The sequence below is a fragment of the Eucalyptus grandis genome, chromosome 5 (genome assembly GCF_016545825.1).
Source record: "Eucalyptus grandis isolate ANBG69807.140 chromosome 5, ASM1654582v1, whole genome shotgun sequence".
NCBI classification, from domain to species: domain Eukaryota; kingdom Viridiplantae; phylum Streptophyta; class Magnoliopsida; order Myrtales; family Myrtaceae; genus Eucalyptus; species Eucalyptus grandis.
This window is the reverse complement of record NC_052616.1, coordinates 46,665,678-46,684,855: the sequence shown is the minus strand read 5'-3', so window position 1 is coordinate 46,684,855 and position 19,178 is coordinate 46,665,678. Positions and strand designations below refer to the sequence as shown.

Sequence of the window (19,178 nt, the reverse complement as noted above, 5' to 3'; positions counted from 1 at the left end):
ATATATATATATATATATATATATATATATATATGTTGGTAAGGGCCTTTAACTATATGTATATGGGAAAAAGCCACAAAAAGACCCTAAAATTTTGCTAACTATTACAAATTTATTCCAAATATTTTTTGTAATACAATAAATCCTAAATTTATACTCGTGTGTCACCTTTACCTCTGAAATTTTTAAACCGCGATCTTATATTTATATAACACATTTATCTTATCTTAATTTTTTGTCACACTAAAAGTTCTAAACTCTTTTTTTGTGACACTAAATTTTTGGAGTAAATGTGTCATTTATATATACATTTGAGATTTTTTTATTATAAAAAAAGTTCAACATAAATCCAAATTTGGGTCAAATTTGTCATAAAGGTATAAGTTTATGATTTTTGGTGTTATAAATAATGTTTAGAATAAATATATTTCAGTTGGCATAATTTAATATATTAGGTAACTTTCTATCCTATTTAAAATTTCAATTTTTATGCACAGAAGAACGAGGGGGGAAAAGGAACATCAAAGAAAACCCTAACCCATCGAAGTCCCCTATAAATACCACACTCAAAACCCTAGCTCCAGTCCTTCAGCCGTCTCTCTCTTCAAGCAAGACTCGCTCCTCTCTGCCTCGCTCGCCTGCTAGCCCAACGACCATGGTAAGCTGCTGCTGCTCCTCCTCCTCGACCCGACCCGATCCGCTCCGATCCGAGCTTCCGGGTCTCGTTGTGTTGCTTCGATCGATCGACTGACTGACCGGGAGCGTGTTGTGTTGTGTTGAATTTTTGTGTTGGGCAGTCGCTCGTGGCGAACGAGGAGTTCCAGCACATCCTGCGTGTGCTGAACACCAACGTCGATGGGAAGCAGAAGATCATGTTCGCCCTCACCTCCATCAAGGGTATCGGCCGCCGCTTCGCCAACATCGTCTGCAAGAAGGCCGACGTCGACATGAACAAGAGGTTCGGCTTCCCATCTCGTCTCCCGCTCCCGACCGGTCGTCGTGCTGCCTGCGTTGTTTTTCTTGTTTAGCGAAATGGGTGCGGTGCGGTGCGCATGCGATTGCGATTGCGGTGGTTGCGAAGAAGTTTGTGAATTTTAGCTGTTTGCCGCAATGGGTCGAGCTACCTAGGTAGTTGGGTACTGTCGGATGCGAATTAGCTATGATTTTGCGGCATCTGCAATCTGCAGATTGTGTGGATGATCTAGGGAACATGTGGATTTTGGGTGTTTCGTCTTGTGATCTGAGTAGGAATTGGGAATAGTGGTCTTCGTTGCGGAAGTATCGAATTGCAAGAGAGCACTAATGATTAGTTTAATCCTTTGTTGGGCCTGTGATTTGCTTCGAATCTGATTTGTAGAATCAGAGAAGACGACTGTTGTTTAGTCTGATCTGCTGTCGAGTCCGGGGCATTCAGAAGATCTGCCCAGTTGTGGGTTTGATGCAGCGATTCCCACGGTTCTATGAGGAGGTCCATTGTCTGAGGAAACAATTGCCTCTGACATTTCATGGGTTTAATCAGAAACGATGATGGGCACTTGGATTGGTGGAAACCTTAATTTCTAATTCTGTGCTTTTACTTGGCTCAAATCTATCAATGACTTGGGGACTTCAATTCATTACTTTAGGGTTGTGTAGGTGTTATGTTAAGAGTATGCTATATATATGCTGACTGTCCTTGATCTTGTTGAGAATAATATGAAGGAGGTCACGGGATGGCTTAGGAAAATTTCAACCTGTTATCTAGCTGCAGGCGCCCCGTTTCCTTTCTGTCAGAGTTCCTTTTCCACTGTTTCTTATTTTATTTGCAGTGCATCTAATTGGTGCTAAGAGGATGCAAAGTCTAGTATGTTTTAGTCCCTTGTATGATTTGGTTTAAAATTTCTTGCAAGATAATTGGTATTTCTGATGTGTTAATGCTAGAATGTTTTTCTTTTCCACCAGGGCTGGTGAATTGACTGCTGCTGAGCTAGACAACCTCATGGTCATTGTTGCCAACCCACGCCAATTTAAGATTCCAGACTGGTTTTTGAATAGAAAGAAGGATTACAAGGATGGAAAGTACTCTCAGGTTGTCTCCAACGCATTGGACATGAAGCTGAGAGATGATTTGGAGAGGTTGAAGAAGATCAGGTGACCAGAATTTGCTTATTTTGCTACTGTAGATTGATTTACATTGCTGTCCCATGGTCTTTTTCCTTCTGTGTGAATATGTGGGGTAGCAGATTGGCATTTGCGTCACAATTCTTTCTAGTAGTATGTTCTTGTGAGTAGAGTCTCCCATCAATTTCAACTGTCAAAGCTAGTAATTAGCATGTCGCATCAGTTATTTCTGCTAGTAACCAATTTGGCAGAACTTCCTTTATGTCATTATCTGACTTTAGCACTGCAATAATGCAGGAACCACCGTGGTTTGAGGCACTACTGGGGCCTGCGTGTTCGTGGCCAGCACACAAAGACTACTGGACGTAGAGGAAAAACTGTTGGTGTCTCCAAGAAGCGTTGAGTATTACTTTTAATTATGGGTGTTACATTCAATGTCTTTGGGGTAGTGTTTTTTGTTTGAAGTTCCTTGCGTGGACTCTGATACAATTATAGCTCAAGGTTATTTCCTTGCCCTAGTTGTACGATGTGCTTTGCCTGGCCTGATTGCTGAAGTGTTAGTGAAGTAAAGCGGATCAAAGTTTTAAGTGATAATCAGTTTCATTAAGCAAGCAATGAGAGGTCCGGACAATTTTGTTGTTGAATGGTAAATGTTATTCATGCGATTTAATAGCCCATTGTGAGTTTGGTGGGGATGTGAGTACCGCCTTGGCCGCTAATGATGGCAGTGAGCCTTGGTCGACTTTGCAGACTAGTAGATAGATCGTGCTTCTATTTTTCTGCTGGTTATATATCTTGGAACAGACGCAGTTGCATTGAACTTGACGGGGGGGCTTGGATGTGAACTGGACAAGTTGTCTGTCATCTGCATTTGAAATGTGGAAGTCCTCCTATGGAATTTCTCTGTTAAAGTCCGTAACTTCCTTCAGGAGTGCGAGAATTCTGAGATTATGGAATGAGTGTATGATTGATGGGCATTGGCATGTTTCCATCTAAAGGAGACTCGGATATTGTTCATTGGCTTTGGTGTACTAGTTGCTTGGTAGTGGAAGGGAAGACACAATGGTTGGAAGTCGAAACTTATCCGCTGTTTGTCTGCTCTTACTGGTTGCTCATGACTTTCCTTTCAAAATTTGAAAATAATGTTCTTGTTTGGAAATATTATGTATGGCATTTGACAAGTCAGTACGGTAGTGTTAAATTCGGGAAACTTTCGATCGTTTCGGGGCAAATGAAACAGGTGGTGATCGGGCTGGGACCTACAGGATGGCGGTAGAAGTAGGATGAGGGCGGCCGACACAAGACATCCTGTGCCAAATTGTCTATTCTCTGTTGGGCACAACGTCAGCTAGTCTCTAAGTTGCGTTCAGTGTGGTGGTTAATTCACACGGTATTGACCCTACAACTCGCGTTTGACGGCTTGAACACCGATAGCCATGCTCGGCTTTGCATCTTTGCTGTCAGTAGTTTCGCATTGGCTCAGACGCTAGCTCCTAAAAGGGGAAACTTAAGAGGCCTCGCTCGGCTTTGTGACTCGATATTTAGAGCGAATGTACGATCAACCGTCAGCTGCTGGATGACGTTGATTGATAAATGAAGTCGATAAATCTTGACTTGCGAATGTACGATCAACCTCTCGACTGGATTACCTATCCCCCGCAGTATATAACCCTCTTATAAACAGGTTAATTTTATGTTCTGATGTTGAGATTTTGCGTTTTTCGGATGTTGATTAAGTAATGAAAGCTATATTTCCGAAAAAAAAAAAATTAATAAGCGATCTCCATCTCTTTGTCTTTGAGTTTTCCTCGTCTCGGTCCATCTTAGTATATGAGTCATCGTTGCCGGTACACTCTGGCTTTTCGTAGAATCTTATGATTGTCAATTCGATCCTTCAAGACCTCTGAACTGTCTGTACAGTTAACCCACGTAACTTGCTTGAGTGGGTGTGGGTTTTGGAAAATGGGTCGAATTATGGGTCCTTAATGATCTATTTTTTTCATCTTTATTTTTTCTCAACTTATTTATAACACATTTAAAAATAAAAGAGTCACCAATGTGAAATTGAGCTAATTAAATCCGGGTTGCAAAATGGGTTTGCCAGCCCTAAGTTCTTTATAAATATTTTTTTCTTTCTGAGTCTTTAAAAACATTTTAATTTATAGATCCTTATATTTATTTTATTTACTAATTTTTTTTTTTTAAATTTGATTTGAAGTTTTTATTCAATTAACATATAAATGTAAATAGCTTAAAGTGGGCATGACTTTTCCTACAATATTAATATGTTTTAACATAGAGTCTTGATCACTAGATTTGCATTATATGAATATGGGTCAAAGTAGATTAAATGAGTCAATATGGATTGAGCCATTTTCGATGCGACCCAAACCTAATTTGACCCGCCCATTTGACACCCCTAGCAATAAACAGAATCCATCACGATGTCTTACTATCACGAAGGCACGATTTGGGCCAAACCGAACCCAAAGGTCCGCTCATCCGACTGGAAACTTGGGCCCCGTCCAAATTCAAATCTGAACGTCGCCTCTGAAGTTTTCCCAAAATGGTTATGTCAACGGGGGCTCGTCGAAATAGGAAAAAGATTTCGAGATCTTGATCATACATGGCAAGAGAATAACCCCATGCATAAGAAAAGCATAAAAAGTATAGCTTAATTATTAAGTTGCTATATGTGTTACCTGTCATTAACTGACGAAGCCGCTGGGAAGAATCGTTCTCCCGCGCTAACCATCTCTCCCTCTCCTCTCCTCTTCTCTCCTCTCCTCTCCTCTCCTCTCTCGTTTCCTTACGGCCGAAGAAAACGCCCCGGAACCGAACGCTATAAATGTGACCGCATTGTTCCTTCTTCATCTTCATCTTCATCGTCTTCGCGGCAATCTCCAGTGGAAGCCATGGCAGGTGTGTCCTCCCAGCCACTGTCGCCGTCCGCCCTGATCGTCACCAACACCCCCGCTGCCGACCTCGCCCTCACCAACCTCGCCTACTGCTGTCCCTCCGATCTCCACCGCTTCACCGTCCCCGGCGCCACCACGGGGCTCCCCTTCGCCTCCGTCGGGGATTCCTTCGTCCTCTCGCTCTCATATCCTTTTCCCTCGCGAGTCACGTTCTTATGATGTCGTCAACCTGCATGTCATTTGATCGTTTTACGTGCATGATCGTCTCGTTCGAGGTGTTGGTTTCGTCGGCATGGTTGAGTTAGCGATAGATATCGATGGTTTTGGTTTTCTTGCTTGCGAGGACTGTCTATCTAAGCGTGTGATTGTTTGCTGGTGGTGTTGTGCGATCTTTGCTCGAACTGTCCAGTGATTGTGTGTTGGCCTTAACTGAGAGAAACTCCTCACGAGAATATCCGCCCTGGTCACATCGCGCTGAATACCATTCAACGGCGCTATGCGAGGGTTTCGACCGGTGACTCGATCTCTGTTAGCAGGTTAGTTCACGGCGAACCGTGGTACTCGCATTTGTAGCAAATGGAGATTGTCTCAACGGGTTGTTGCGAATGTAGGTTCGTGCCACCGGATGATTTCGATCTGGCGTTGCTCATGCTCGAGTTGGAGTTTGTCAAGAGAGGAGCCAGAAGTGAAGAGGTTTGCATGTCGTGAGCCTACTGTCCTGCTTTTCTATGTGGGAATAGCAGTCTCAAGAAACGTCCTCTTGTGTTCTTGTGAATTTTGTAGATTGATGCTGTTCTGCTGGCTAATCAGCTACGGAAGAAGTTCATCAACCAGGTACTACATACTTTTCTTCAGAATAATTCCAGTTCGCGTAATGCCGGAATCAGTCTTGGAGTGTAGAGATTATGTTCATTTAGTCAAGTTAATGATTTAAAAGGTTTTATTCTTCCCGCTTTTGTGGAGAGATTCACGATCCACTTGCTAGTTTATGAGGCACGGAACAGAGTATCTCTTGAGGTAGCCTGAACCACAATCCACAAATGAGTGAATGAGCTCTTTCTTTTGGGATAAGTAGAAGAGCTTAACTTCTGCATAAAAATTTCCAAACGGATAAGAACCGCATTTTCAAGCTAATTATAATTATCTGATTCAAGTCTGAAAAAAGAGTGAGGAAATGTGTCAACATTCACCGTAGCTAAGTAAATTAGTACGTTTTCCAATGAATAGATTTGAGTGTGCACGTGCAGCAGACAAAGATGAACACGCTCTAGACAAAAGAAAAATGGTTTCGTGAGATATTCTGCCCTTTAAACATGGAACATTTTCTACAAGTGATTGTAGCTACATAAATACCCAACTGGGTGATGCCAAACCAGGAGTGAGTGTATTTGATAAGTAGTATGAGTTTATGAAGGATATTGTGGTATTTCCACTTAAACTGTACACATATCACTGACCAACACTCTAGAATCCGTAATTTCTAGGACCATCTAAGTTTCTCTAACTTTTCATCCCAGACAATATTGAATCACTTGAATGAGAGATTTTGTTTTTTGATGAGTAAGTATTTCATTAATAAAACTTGAGCTGCTGAACAACTCCTGCTACATGTTCAAGTACTGAGGACAATCAACGGACTTGTTAACATCTAGTACAATGGAGAGAATTTTTGGGAACTCACTCCTGTATCTAAGTGTATTTGAAATCCATCTCTTAATTTGGTAAGGAAATTATCCAAGCATAGGAGCACTTCTAGATAAAGGTGCCAATTCGGCATAAGATTGCTGAGGTGCGGTTGTGTCTTGGATCTCTAATGTGTCCCTGTCAAGGACTTAGTATATTATGTCATCTCTTTGAAATGCACTGTTTTAATTCGTGGGGAAATGTCTGACTATAGGTGCACTTGGAGGTAAAGGTGCATATTTAGCATAGGATTGTATCTTGTACCTTTATGTCTCCTTGTCGGGGACTTAGTGAAGTATGACATTCTTAAGTCTGATTTTATGTCAGCTAAAATTATTGAAATGGGACTCTGAAGGTCATGTATTTATTTGCGTCCATGGCTATTATGAAGTTTTCTTAGATGTGCATTTTGCCCTTTCTGTCACTGATATGCAAATTTTTTGATGTACATGCAAATGTATTTTCAGGTTATGACGGTAGGGCAAAGGGTAACATTTGAGTATCATGGGAACAACTATGTCTTCACGGTCAATCAAGCTGCTGTGGAGGGACAAGAAAGGTCAAATGCTCCTGAAAGAGGAATGATCTCAAACGACACATACATTGTGTTTGAAGCATCAAATGCTAGTGGAATAAAGGTTTTCCTTTTAACTTCTTTTCTTTTTCATCTCATACAGTTTTCATTTTTTTGTGGTCCAGATTTGAAGTCATATAGTGAATTTTTTTTTCAGTATATCCTTTAAATCTGATTTTAGACTGCAGGAACAATAGCATCTTGAATTAGAATTTGGGTGCAGTGAGGGTGTCTGTTGTGCTCATGGAGCACAGCTGAAACTTCTGTGATCTTAATCTTGCTCTGCACTTTTTGCTTGGAGTCTATTTCTTTTCCTGTGTGAATTTTCGATAGTGAACATCTTCCTAATGCTGTTTTATTGGCCATTATACCATAATGTGGTAATTTTGTTGATTCTGTCTTGACTGTTTTGTCTTGTTATTCAGGTCATCAATCAACGTGAAGCTGCCAGTAGCAACATATTTAGGCAGAAGGAATTTAACCTTCAGTCCCTAGGCATTGGTGGCTTGAGTGCAGAGTTTGCCGATATATTTCGAAGGGCTTTTGCTTCTCGTGTTTTCCCTCCTCATGTGACTAGCAAGTAAAGAAACCAGAATTCTGGGCTTTGCAATTTATATGATGTCTTATATTCTGGTGCAGTTTTCTTACTCTAATACAAGGTCAATTCCAGGCTTGGTATTAAACACGTAAAAGGCATGCTGCTTTATGGCCCTCCTGGTACTGGCAAAACCCTAATGGCTCGTCAAATAGGGAAGATGTTGAATGGCAAAGAACCAAAGGTATGGTATGCTATCTCTTGTGGTTGTTCAATCACTACGAATGCTATTTTCATGAAAGGCTTTCAATCCAAGATGGGTATCGGTGAAATTAATCAATAATACTTAGTTTCCATGAAGGTCAAGGACTTAGAAGTTTATTGCTGCCCGGCCTTTACTTTCTCCCATTTGCTTAGGATGTGTCTCCCGTATTTCTCAAAACCTCGAATCCTATTGGACATAGCTTCGTTACTGTTTGTATGGTAGTTTACTTATTTTGCTGAGCATGTTTGAATCAGCTTTAAGATGTAAGCATGCGAACGGACCTTTGTACTCACATATGTAGACCTACCTACTCACATTGTAAATTATTTGTATGTATGTCTGTTTTTTCAATTTGACTTCATTTTCTGAGCCAGATAGTCAATGGTCCTGAAGTGATGAGCAAATTTGTTGGTGAAACTGAGAAGAATGTTCGAGATTTATTTGCTGATGCTGAACAGGATCAGAGGGCTCACGGTATTTCAGATAAATGAATTGGATTTATGAATCCTTTTTAGCAAGTATCTGTAACTTCTGCTTCTCCTTAATTTTCAGGTGACGAGAGTGATTTGCATGTCATCATTTTTGATGAAATTGATGCTATATGCAAGGTATGAATTATCTGGTCGATTTATGCATTTCTGTCCTCTATAGTGTCGAATAGCTTAGTCTCTTTAGGAGCAAATGTCATCTTTCCTTTCATTTCTTAGTTTTGAGGAACTTTTTAACTGGTTGTCTTGGCTTAAGTTGTGGAAGCAGTGTATATAGAGTAGCAGACATTGTGTTGACAGGGTTTTTTTTCTTGTATAAGGTCAACTTTAGCGAATTGTAAGGGTAGACTTTCATATTTTGTTTTCTTGGTAGCTGCTCTATAATGACCTTTATAGTTTTCAAGGTTCTGCTTCAGGATTTTTCCCTGATGGTTTACTTTCACTTCTCACTGATCTGATATACATTTTTTTTAACCAAAAATATGTTATGTTGAGGTGCCTAAATCGTTCCTAGAATTCTTATCAAGTATGACAGAAAACATGTGCGACGCAGAACTTTTCTCAACAACCACCAACACCCCCCTCCCTCCCTCTCAAAAAAAAAGTTAAAGAAAAGGAACAATGGATGTAAAATTGAAGCGTCAATTGCATCAACTGTGTTTTTGCTAATAGTCGCATCTCAATCATGAAAATAATCATGGTGATTTGTTGCTTCTTGTTCCTTTAATTTTTTTTTTTTTTTGGGGGGTGCCTCTTAAATGGCTGTTTTCTGTCCTATTGTTTCATAGACTGTTGCTGGTTGTCAACTTTCTATAATAAAGATATGAAATGACCTGATTTGGCAGTCAAGAGGATCAACAAGAGATGGTACTGGAGTTCATGACAGTATTGTAAACCAGCTACTTACAAAGGTTCGTATTAGTATCTTAGTGTTCTAAATGTGCGAAGTTATTTGACTAGGTCCATTTTTTCGCGAATATTTTCTGTTATGCTCATTAATACCAATCATTGCTGCTGATATAGTACCTGATTTTCAGATTGATGGTGTAGAGTCACTGAACAATGTTTTGCTTATTGGAATGACCAACAGAAAAGATCTTCTTGATGAGGCTCTTCTGAGGTGGTCCCTCTTTTTCTCTTCCAGTTCTTCATATCCAAGTCTTTTAGCTGCTATTTTAATATCCTCAGATGGTAAAAAGCACTCACGAGTCATCATGCAACTTCTTGAGAGATTCTTTTATTGTTGCTCTTAAGCATTATTGTGTCAAGCACTATGAGGACAAAAAAAAATGTTATCTTTTTGTTGACATGTGGTGGCGTCATACTTTTGGCAGGATCATATGTATTTTTACAATATTGGTTTTAGAGGTAAAAATAGATTTTTAAAGATGTTCTTTACATTTTGGACTATTGGATTTGCAGACCAGGACGCTTGGAGGTACAAGTTGAGATAAGCCTTCCTGATAAGGATGGTCGCACCGAAATCTTTGAGATCCACACGAAGAAGATGAATGAGAATTCCTTTCTTGCTGATGATGTCATACTTGAGGATCTTGGTAAGTCAGCTGGTCGCTTTTACTAGAATGGAACTTCATGGTGCACATTTTCAATTTTTATTTTAGAAGTGGCTTATTCTAGTGATCATTGTCATACGGAAGCAGAAAAATTGGCATATGATATGGTAGTAGTGTAGTTCAAATGATTTTTCGTGTTTCTTTGACCAAATTGGCTAACTCTCGTATTTCTGTACGCATTATGTCTATACTATAGAACTACTGGGTCCCCAGCCTGGTGGCCACTGTCCTCTCTGAGAATTGGGAGGTTCTTAATTACCAAAGAAAAAGAAGGCACATATGCTACAAAGGGTGACGCTTAATTCATCTCTGGAGATGACCCTACATTATTTGCGATTTGCGATTGTGCAGCTGCTTGGACAAAGAACTACAGTGGTGCAGAAATTGAAGGTGTTGTGAAAAGTGCCGTATCATATGCTTTGAATAGACAATTAAGTCTCGATGATCTTACGAAGCCTGTGGATGAAGAGAGTATCAAAGTCACTAGGAATGATTTTTTGAATGCACTCCAAGAAATCGTTGCTGCATTTGGAGCTTCCACAGATGACTTGGAAAGATGCAGGTAGGAATCATTGAATGTTGATATTCTCCAAACATCTATCTTTTGTAGCAATGTTCTTATAATCCTCAGTTCCAGTGAAGCAAGAATTTATGACTGGATATTGCATGTAAAATTACACATTTTCAAAATTGCTTGCCCAAAAATCTAGTGGTACACTAACCATAAACTAAGCATTATCCCACTAAGTGGAGTCAGTAACTGTTTTTCCCCCAGTTGATACTTTTATTGGGTTTCAAATGATACTTTCCCTGTCCATCATGTATAGCGAGGGAAGGAAAGTACATTTGTTCACAACGGTAAAGTATAATGTGATGTCCTTTTAGTACTAGCCTCCTGAGGACTGAGATTTAGGTCATTAAGAAGGGGGAAGCAAAAAAAGGTTGATTCGCAATAGGTTCCTTAAAGCTTTCTCTGAATCTCTGTATGCAGTATAAATGATCACATGTAGAACAACACAATGAATGCCTTAGAGATGGTTTAGCTGCTGTAGCTGCAGGCTTTAGTATTACACAAGTGATTCTTATTAAAATGTAGGAGGATCTCTGATTTTTACTTATGGATAGGTAATTACAAGAACAAATATCTGGTTAAACATGAACGAAGCTGAGATGAGAGTTGATTTCTTTGAAACTGCTTTCTTGTTTGGAGTTAGGTTCTCAACTTGGTGTTTGTTATTATTGAATCATAATAGATTAATCTGATGTGTTTTTAATGTGTGGTCTTACCTAATTATGTGTGGTCCATGGTGAATTATATGTTAGATTTGGTATAGATTTAGTTCTTGAACAGATAACGAAGAGGAGGGGACTAATTCAGAAAATTCTCTCTGAGCTGAGGTGTGGGAGTTAAATTTGCTACAAGTTTTATCCATAAAGATGTCCGGTCCATTGTTGGCTCAGAGGAAGGCATTTCAAGTTTCATTATGCAAATAGATTGGACTGTGTGAAAATAAATGGGTTTCCCACATGCTTCTTTTACACATGCTTACCATAATCTTAGAGCCCAGGGTTCTCCTAATTGACAAATTGACGTGAAAGCATTCTTTTTGTTCTGCCAAAAATGATCATGAAACTGTGGCAATCTCACTAAGCAATTGCGGATGTGAATTTTTAATTCTGCTTGGAGAGTCCATAGTGTTGTTGCTTTAGCACCTTTTGCGCCATCTCATAAAGATGCTAAAATGACGTCAGGTTTTGACTTCTTATTTAGTAAGATAAACCTGACAGCATTTTTTAATATACACATCCTTTGTGAGCTTCTATTCAAGTTTCATTAATTATTAGCTTTTGTTCCTATGTTCCAGTTAAAGACAGAGCAAACACTATTAAGCATGTGCCACTGCCTCATTTGTTTATGCAAATATTTTTGTAGGCTTAATGGAATGGTGAGTTGTGGTGATCGACATAAGCACATACTTGAGACAGCAATGCTGTTGGTTGGGCAAGTTAAAGTGAGCAAGGGAGTCCGCTTGTCACTTGCCTCTTGGAGGGTCCAAGTGGCAGGTATTTGGGTTTTCTAAAGCATTGCTTTTCGTTTTTGCTAAGCATTTTTTCCTATGTCTTAAAACAATTGGGAATAGTCTAAAAATTTTGTCTGTTGTACAGTGGCAAAACTGCTTTGGCAGCTACAGTTGGCATCAACAGTGATTTTCCATTTGTTAAGATTGTAATCTTCTGCTCCATGCTATGCTTTCTTTGAGTAATCAGACTTCTTTGTGCATCTGTTTAATTTCTGATTTTCTTATTGATGCTTAGGTCTCGGCCGAAACTATGATTGGATTGCATGAGAGCACCAAATGTGCACAAATTGCAAAGGTTTTTGACCTTTATATCTTGTCGATTAGTGCTTTGATGAATAGGAAATTAGTTGTTGCCCCTCCACTTTTAACTAACTTGAGGCGTGGTTATCTTACATTTTTCAAAATGACTGGGGAAGGTTTGTAATGGATTCTAATCTTTGATAGGTTTTTGAGGATGCATACAAATCTCCATTGAGCATTATCATCCTTGATGACCTTGAAAGGTAAGTTCTGTTGATTTATATTATTCAACCTCTATAGTCATCCTTGGCATTAAAAGATCAGTATGACTTGAGTGAATTGTTTTGCAGGCTACTGGATTATGTCGCCGTTGGTCCTCGATTTTCTAATTTGATATTACAGACATTGTTAGTCCTTTTGAAGCGTCTTCCTCCAAAGGTAGTTCCTTCTCCCCTTGCCATTATTTACAAATTGATGTTGGTGTGAAGAGTAACTACCCTTTTCTACAATTTCATCTGGAAGTTAATGCCAGGAAAGTTACTACTATTGTTGAATTAAGAATGCTTCAAGGTGGATGGGTGGGAATTAGTTCCCCTACTTCCCAGGAAATGTAAATTATGAGCGAGAATGTAGAAATCAATAATCCCTGGTCATGTTGCTGAGGGAAAACAATAATAATGTCATGAGACAGGTGCTAATCAGAAATTTGAGTTTGAGAAACTAAGATTCAGTTCATTGGTATTATTTTCGTGCATGTTAACCTTAGAATGATTGGCTTGTTTGGTCTTCTTGTTTGAGATGGAGAAGTAGTGAAGTTTGTTCTACTGTAGAAAGCAACAGACTGAGTGCAACCTTGGTTCATGTGTGTTTTCTCAAGGCTGTCCAGGGGGAAGAAGCTTTTTTTATATGTATGTCCTCAAGATTGAGTGCATTATCATATACAGATGCATTTTAGTATAGACATATGACAAATAGAATGTTATTAGTAAATATGCTTTCACTAGTTAAGTATTAGGTTATGCACTGTGTTCCTCTGTGCATTGTGATTCTAATGGTATCGTATTAGCTGTTTTTATCTCTACTGATTTAGTTGGTGGTTTCTGACTTACAAGGTTCGATTCCAGTGTCCTTTTCACACTGAATTTTTTAGCTTGTCATATACATACATTTGGCTTTATCTTTTCCAGGGAAAGAAGCTTCTCGTGATAGGGACAACAAGTCAAGTGAGTTTCTTGGATTCAGTTGATGTCTGTGGTGCCTTTTCTGTCACTTACCATGTCCCCACATTGAAGACAAAGGACGCAAAGAAGGTAAACTGCTATAGATGCTAGTTTGGTGTTTTTCTGCTGTTCTTTCTTCATTTCTCTTCCGCTGGAAAACGTGAGATAGAGGGGTAGAAATGTGCAGCAGTCTTGTTTTAAAGACAATTATATCTGCTTTAAAAAACCAGTTATTTATTGACTTCCCTTGTTTCTGATTCTCTTGCAAATATTGGGGGTCTGGAGGTGCTTGTATCGAAAGCATCCCTTCATCAGATTTCAATTCAAGAAGAGGGATATGGGATTAACCATTTGGATTAGCCTAGACATTGTGAATTTTGAGGAATCTAATATTCCTGAACAGCAAAACATGATAGCAACTTTGGAGTCCCTTTTCCTCAGAAAGCAGGGGAGTTTGGGAGGATAAAGGGATTGGGATGGGATGGGCTGGTTTATAAAAAGTCATGCGTTCGTTGTATGAGAACAGTTCAGACCTCATTCAAAGCGCTGGATTAGTAATATCTCAGATTTGACTTTATCTAATTGACTGTGAATCTGGTTTTTCTTGCAAGTTTCCTGAAGCAAATTCTGCAGGCTAGAGTATCTTGTTAATTAAGTTGCGTCAATCCAAAATGTGGATGTGAAGCTTTTGACATCACCATGGAGCTCTATATGTATGTATACATGACTTTCTTTTTTCCTCCTCCAGGTGTTGGAACAGCTGAAGGTTTTCTCTGAAGATGATGTTGATGCAGCTGCCGAGGCTCTGAACAATGTAAGATTTAGATCTATCTACTTGTGCTTTCTTATGTTTTGCCTTGTTAGAGTGATGATATGCAACAGAAATTCATTAAATTGCGTAATTCAGGACTAGAGAGTTAAGATATCTTCGTTCTCCATGCTGTTTTCCCATCCATTTGGAGAGAGAGAGAGTCTAACTTGTGCTGTCATGATTCCTACTTTTCTTAGATGCCCATCAAGAAGCTTTACATGCTGATAGAGATGGCGGCCCAGGGTGAGCATGGTGGAGCTGCGGAGGCCATTTACTCTGGTAGAGAGAAGATCAAGTTTTCTCATTTCTATGATTGTCTTGAGGCCATTATTTACTCTGGTAGAGAGAAGATCAAGATTTCTTATTTCTAAAACGTTGTTCATTACTAAGATGCAGCTGACCACTGTAGCGTCCCATATGTTTATTCTTTTCATTGACGATCTATATATCTTTTCCAAACTTCTCTTTGCTAAAATGCTTTGCAGTTGGCATGACTTGTTCGTTTGTTGAGTAGCAAACGCTCACGATTTATTCAAGAAGTTAACCAACGGTTACTTGAAAAAGCACACTGGTCCCTATGAATTATAGACCTTTGTTTCGTGGTATTCTCATGATCAGAAACTTCGATATCATGGCCTTTTGCTCCATGCTTTCGAGGATTGTGCAGAATTCCTTTTCGCAGACGACTTCGCAAAATTAAGCTCCCAACTTCAACCGGGCTTTTGGAGGAAAATAACCATTGACATCAGTAGACATTCTACTGTTTCCTGTATATTTCCTGGGTACTTAATGGAGAATATGCCAGTCGCATCTTCCGGGCGTCGATCCACATCAGCATCGTTGCACGAAAGCATCACCAGCAGACATCTACTAAGAGCTGGACGTTATGTGAAAGTTTCCTAGGACATTTACCTTAAAACCTAGAAATGCTTTACAGTACGAAGTCGCAGTCGAGCGGGAGTTTACACCTGCTAGGGAAAACGTTGGAGATGCGTGTCTTCCCGTACGTCTTTGTGCTTGCAAAGGAATGGAACATGTGTTGTTGCGCGACGCTTCCTACGAAAGTCATCTTCCTCTTTTGCTTCGACCCCTCGCTTGATCTCTTTTCGTTCTTTGTTGATCTTTTTGCAAAATAATCGACCCATTAACCTAAATGTTTTAGTGCCTTTATCTTATCCAAAGTGAACGTGACCGATCGACCATGGACAACCCCTAATTCAGCTGCGCCAGAACAGCTAAGCTTCACTCCCTCCATTTGTCACCGCCTGCCAGAGGCAGTCCTCGGCCAGGTCCTCCACTCGAACCACATAAGTTAGGATCACTTGTGTGATAATTTAGGTGTATCGCATAAGTTTATGAGGTGTCGTCACAACTAAATATATGGAGTCATAACACATTGTAAAATTGTCTTACTAGTTTTAAGACTAATCGTCTTAATGCAAAAAGATGGTGCTTAAAAAGTGGGATACGGTTCATCTTCTAGAGATTCCCGTAAGTTGGTCAATCAATGTTGAGGAAGCTGCAATTACTTTGCTATAATGTTAGAGTAAGCAACATCGTCAATTAATCTTGAGAGTGATTACTCATTTAAACTGTAAGCTGCATATGCAAAAGGAGGCGGGTCAAAAAGAATTGTACCGTGGCCATTACTCATTTAAATTCTTATTAAAGGCGAATGTATATGCAAGAACCAACTTAAACTTATGGTTTGGGAGACACGTGTTCACCATACAAATATGCAAGGATACATTTCATGCTTATTTGAGTAAGAGCAATAAGATTCCTCAATATCATGCTAAAAATGGCTAGGATTTCCAAAAGAAGATGCGATTTGTTTGATGGGAAACAAAGGGGAACATCGAAAATTTGAGTGATCGAAGCTGAAGCTTTTATTGGGAGACAGACATCCACCTTAGAATGAATACAAAATCAAGAAGATGGACAATTGAGCAATCACATGGAACTCTGGAAGCTCTCTCCCCAAAGAGAGGACAGAGAGAGATGGCAGATATGTCACTCTCAAAACCAACCCACATGAGCATTTTTTTGAAGAAGAAACATAAATAAGCTAAGAGAAATGTGGGAAGTAATTGCTACATTGTTTGTGATGCAAGCTGAATTGGAGGATGATGAGACCCGGTAGGAAGAGGAAGAAGCTGAGGATTGACGAGCAAGGGGGATTCACATCTGACCCTCTCCTTCATGTACTAATGCATTCTAAACTGAACTAATTCCAAGCTGAACTGCTCGTTCTTGTATACAATTTACTCGAGTTCGATATATAAATAATGCATTGTTCCTCAAAGTTTACATCAGCTGCGGCAGCAATATATTATGGATCAGAATCAACAGCAGAGTACATTGAACTCACAGATGCCTGATCAATCAAGCCTGCAGTTACCAATGTTGCACAACCAGATTCAGCTTCAGAGGCAGCAACAGTCACTTTGTGTGCAACAGATGGCGTTGCAGCAACCAAGTCCTCCCCAACAACTCCAGGAGCAGAGACAACGTCTGGATGTCTCTCAAAGCTTTTCTAAGGCCACGATGCCAGGCCAAATGCTGGAAATGCCTCAAGGAACGCCAGACTCACCAAGTCAGCCAAAGATTATCCCAGCAAATTCAAAAGAATAGTGGGCAAGAGAATGTGCAGTTCTCTAATCCGGCCCAGCGCCCAAAATTCCAGCTAGAACAGTCAGGGCCGCTACCTTAAACGGTGGGGGCATACGGTACTTCCACATTTCAGCAACAAGCCATGCTTCTGCTTCTGCCAGTTTGCTAGCTGGAGCTGCCACAGGTGGGCCATATGTAATATTTTCTCTGTTCTCTCGGTTTTTGGACGAAAATTGTGCAAACGTTGTCCAGTCAACGATGGATGGTAGACTTCTCCGAGATGTTTCGATTCACAAGGAGACGGCACAGTCAGCCGCTACTTTCTAAAATCCCAGTGCACTGGAAACCGTCGGTTCTAGTGGTAATAGCATGATGAAAGACTTCAACACACGAGCATTGACCGCGGGCATCGGAAACAGTACACTAACGACCTCCACTCTAGAACAAAACACGAGAAAGTCAACTCATCCACTATCCCACGATCATTCGGCCACAATGAATCGACTACAAAGAAACAACTGGTTGTCAAAATTTTAACGAATCAAAACACTTGCTTCGATTTTCGGACATATATGAAAACGCACCAGTTGCAGGTTAGCTTCAGTGGGTATGAAATCCTATTGCAGGTCTCACATCGCCTAGCGTGACGATAGCCTTTGGGACTGCCCTCACCCCACAAGTGCAGTTTTGGGGCTGAGAACCTTACTTGATATAAGATATAAGTAACGGCCATGGGCCAATTGGGGGGAGTGGGTATGAAATCCTAACAGAAATCCCACATCGCCGAGCTTGACGTTCGCAATTCGGAATATAGCCTGGGGGGCTGGCCTCCCGCTGCGACGAAATGCGTGACGTTAGCAACTTTATATTGCCTTGCAGGGGTTGTTGAGAACCCACACCGTGATGCGTGACGTTAGCACTCCATGTATAGCTGAGTCTCGGGGGACCTACCCTCACCCGTCAACTTGCAGTTTTGGGGCTGAGAACCATTGCGCCCTGCTTCCACACCTACATTGTCGATTCTCCATGTCTAATCGAGCGAATCGAACAGAAGAGAAGAACTCGGTTGGTTGAAGGCGCTGGAATCTTATATGGAGTGGACGATTCTCCAGGTGAGGATAGAGCTCGCGTTCTCAGTTGAAGACCCACGTTCTCGGAGGTCGAAGAAAATCGAAGAAGATGAACAGTGATAAGAGAGAGAAAGCTAAAAAGGAGGAGGAAAAAGAACAATAATAATAAAATCTAGAATGGTCGATGGTCGTTCAGTAGCTTCTCGTACAAGGTCAAATTTAGCATCAATGGGGAGAAGTCAATATTTTTGTAGTTTTGACCTGGCATCAACTGAATTGTCGGCCGACAGTCGTATCTTTGTCATTAAGTTTTTTTTTTTTTTTTTCTTGTTTTATTGGAATTTTGTCATAAGTCACTTATGGTAATTTGTTGCTTTTTCTTTAAACTTTTGCTCTTTTTCTTTTTTCCCTCGTCTTTTAAACCAGTCTTTAAACGTTTTGGTATTACTTGTTGTCAATTTTATTTTTTTCTTTTCTAAACAAGGAATAAAAAATGACCTGATTTTGCATCACTAGTCAAAGAGGAGCTAATTTTGCTAAGTTTTTAAAGCCAGGGTTTGTTAATATCTTGGTATTCTTCTAATTGTGCGAAGCTTTCCTATTGGCAACTACTCTTTCTTTTGCGAATATTTTCAAATATGCTCATAAGTACCGGTCAATGCTGCTGAGGTTGTCCTTATTTTTCTGATTGGTTCACCGAACAGCTTGCTTGTTGGAATAAAAAATACAGAACATCACTTTTGACATGGCTCTTTTGGGGTGGTCCTGAACAACGGAGAACATCAATTTTGGATGAGATAAGCCTTGCCGACGAGAATGGTCGCCTGTAAATCTCTCCAATCCATACAAACAACGAGAACACTTACAAGAGATGTGGAATTCATTTAGTTGTGGGGGTGGTAGGGGAAAGAATGAAAATGTGGATGAACATCAAATTCCTTTAATTGTCGAAGCTAAACCCTCCCTTCATATGACCATAATCCTTATCAATCCAAGATCGGTACGT

The 19,178-nt window shown here is 40.1% G+C and overlaps 2 protein-coding genes across 2 annotated transcripts; both read left to right on the top strand.

Annotated features, from left to right (window-relative positions):
- Positions 1-516: 516 nt before the first annotated feature.
- Positions 517-2,772, top strand: LOC104445169 (40S ribosomal protein S18). Its single transcript, XM_010058998.2, has 4 exons — positions 517-658; positions 798-958; positions 1,942-2,130; positions 2,398-2,772. The coding sequence occupies exons 1-4, from the start codon at positions 656-658 to the stop codon at positions 2,501-2,503; spliced, it is 459 nt and encodes a 152-aa protein (XP_010057300.1). The 5' UTR covers positions 517-655; the 3' UTR covers positions 2,504-2,772.
- A 2,238-nt stretch (positions 2,773-5,010) lies between these two features.
- On the top strand, positions 5,011-15,046 carry LOC104445275 (vesicle-fusing ATPase). Its single transcript, XM_018874599.2, is given in 22 exon segments — positions 5,011-5,203; positions 5,459-5,554; positions 5,630-5,711; positions 5,802-5,852; positions 7,169-7,339; positions 7,701-7,855; positions 7,946-8,054; positions 8,450-8,549; positions 8,628-8,683; positions 9,409-9,474; positions 9,601-9,683; positions 9,986-10,119; positions 10,489-10,699; positions 12,071-12,156; positions 12,159-12,201; positions 12,304-12,364; positions 12,454-12,513; positions 12,663-12,721; positions 12,809-12,896; positions 13,646-13,768; positions 14,427-14,492; positions 14,687-15,046. Coding segments are annotated over 22 exon segments (2,262 nt in total). The 5' UTR covers positions 5,011-5,015; the 3' UTR covers positions 14,861-15,046.
- Positions 15,047-19,178: the final 4,132 nt, after the last annotated feature.

Bases quoted from the DNA above. Each gene is read 5' to 3' on its own strand.
- LOC104445169 (XM_010058998.2), top strand. The intron at 959-1,941 runs GTTCGGCTTCCC...CTTTTCCACCAG, and splicing joins GACGTCGACATGAACAAGAG to GGCTGGTGAATTGACTGCTG. The intron at 2,131-2,397 runs GTGACCAGAATT...GCAATAATGCAG, and splicing joins GAGAGGTTGAAGAAGATCAG to GAACCACCGTGGTTTGAGGC.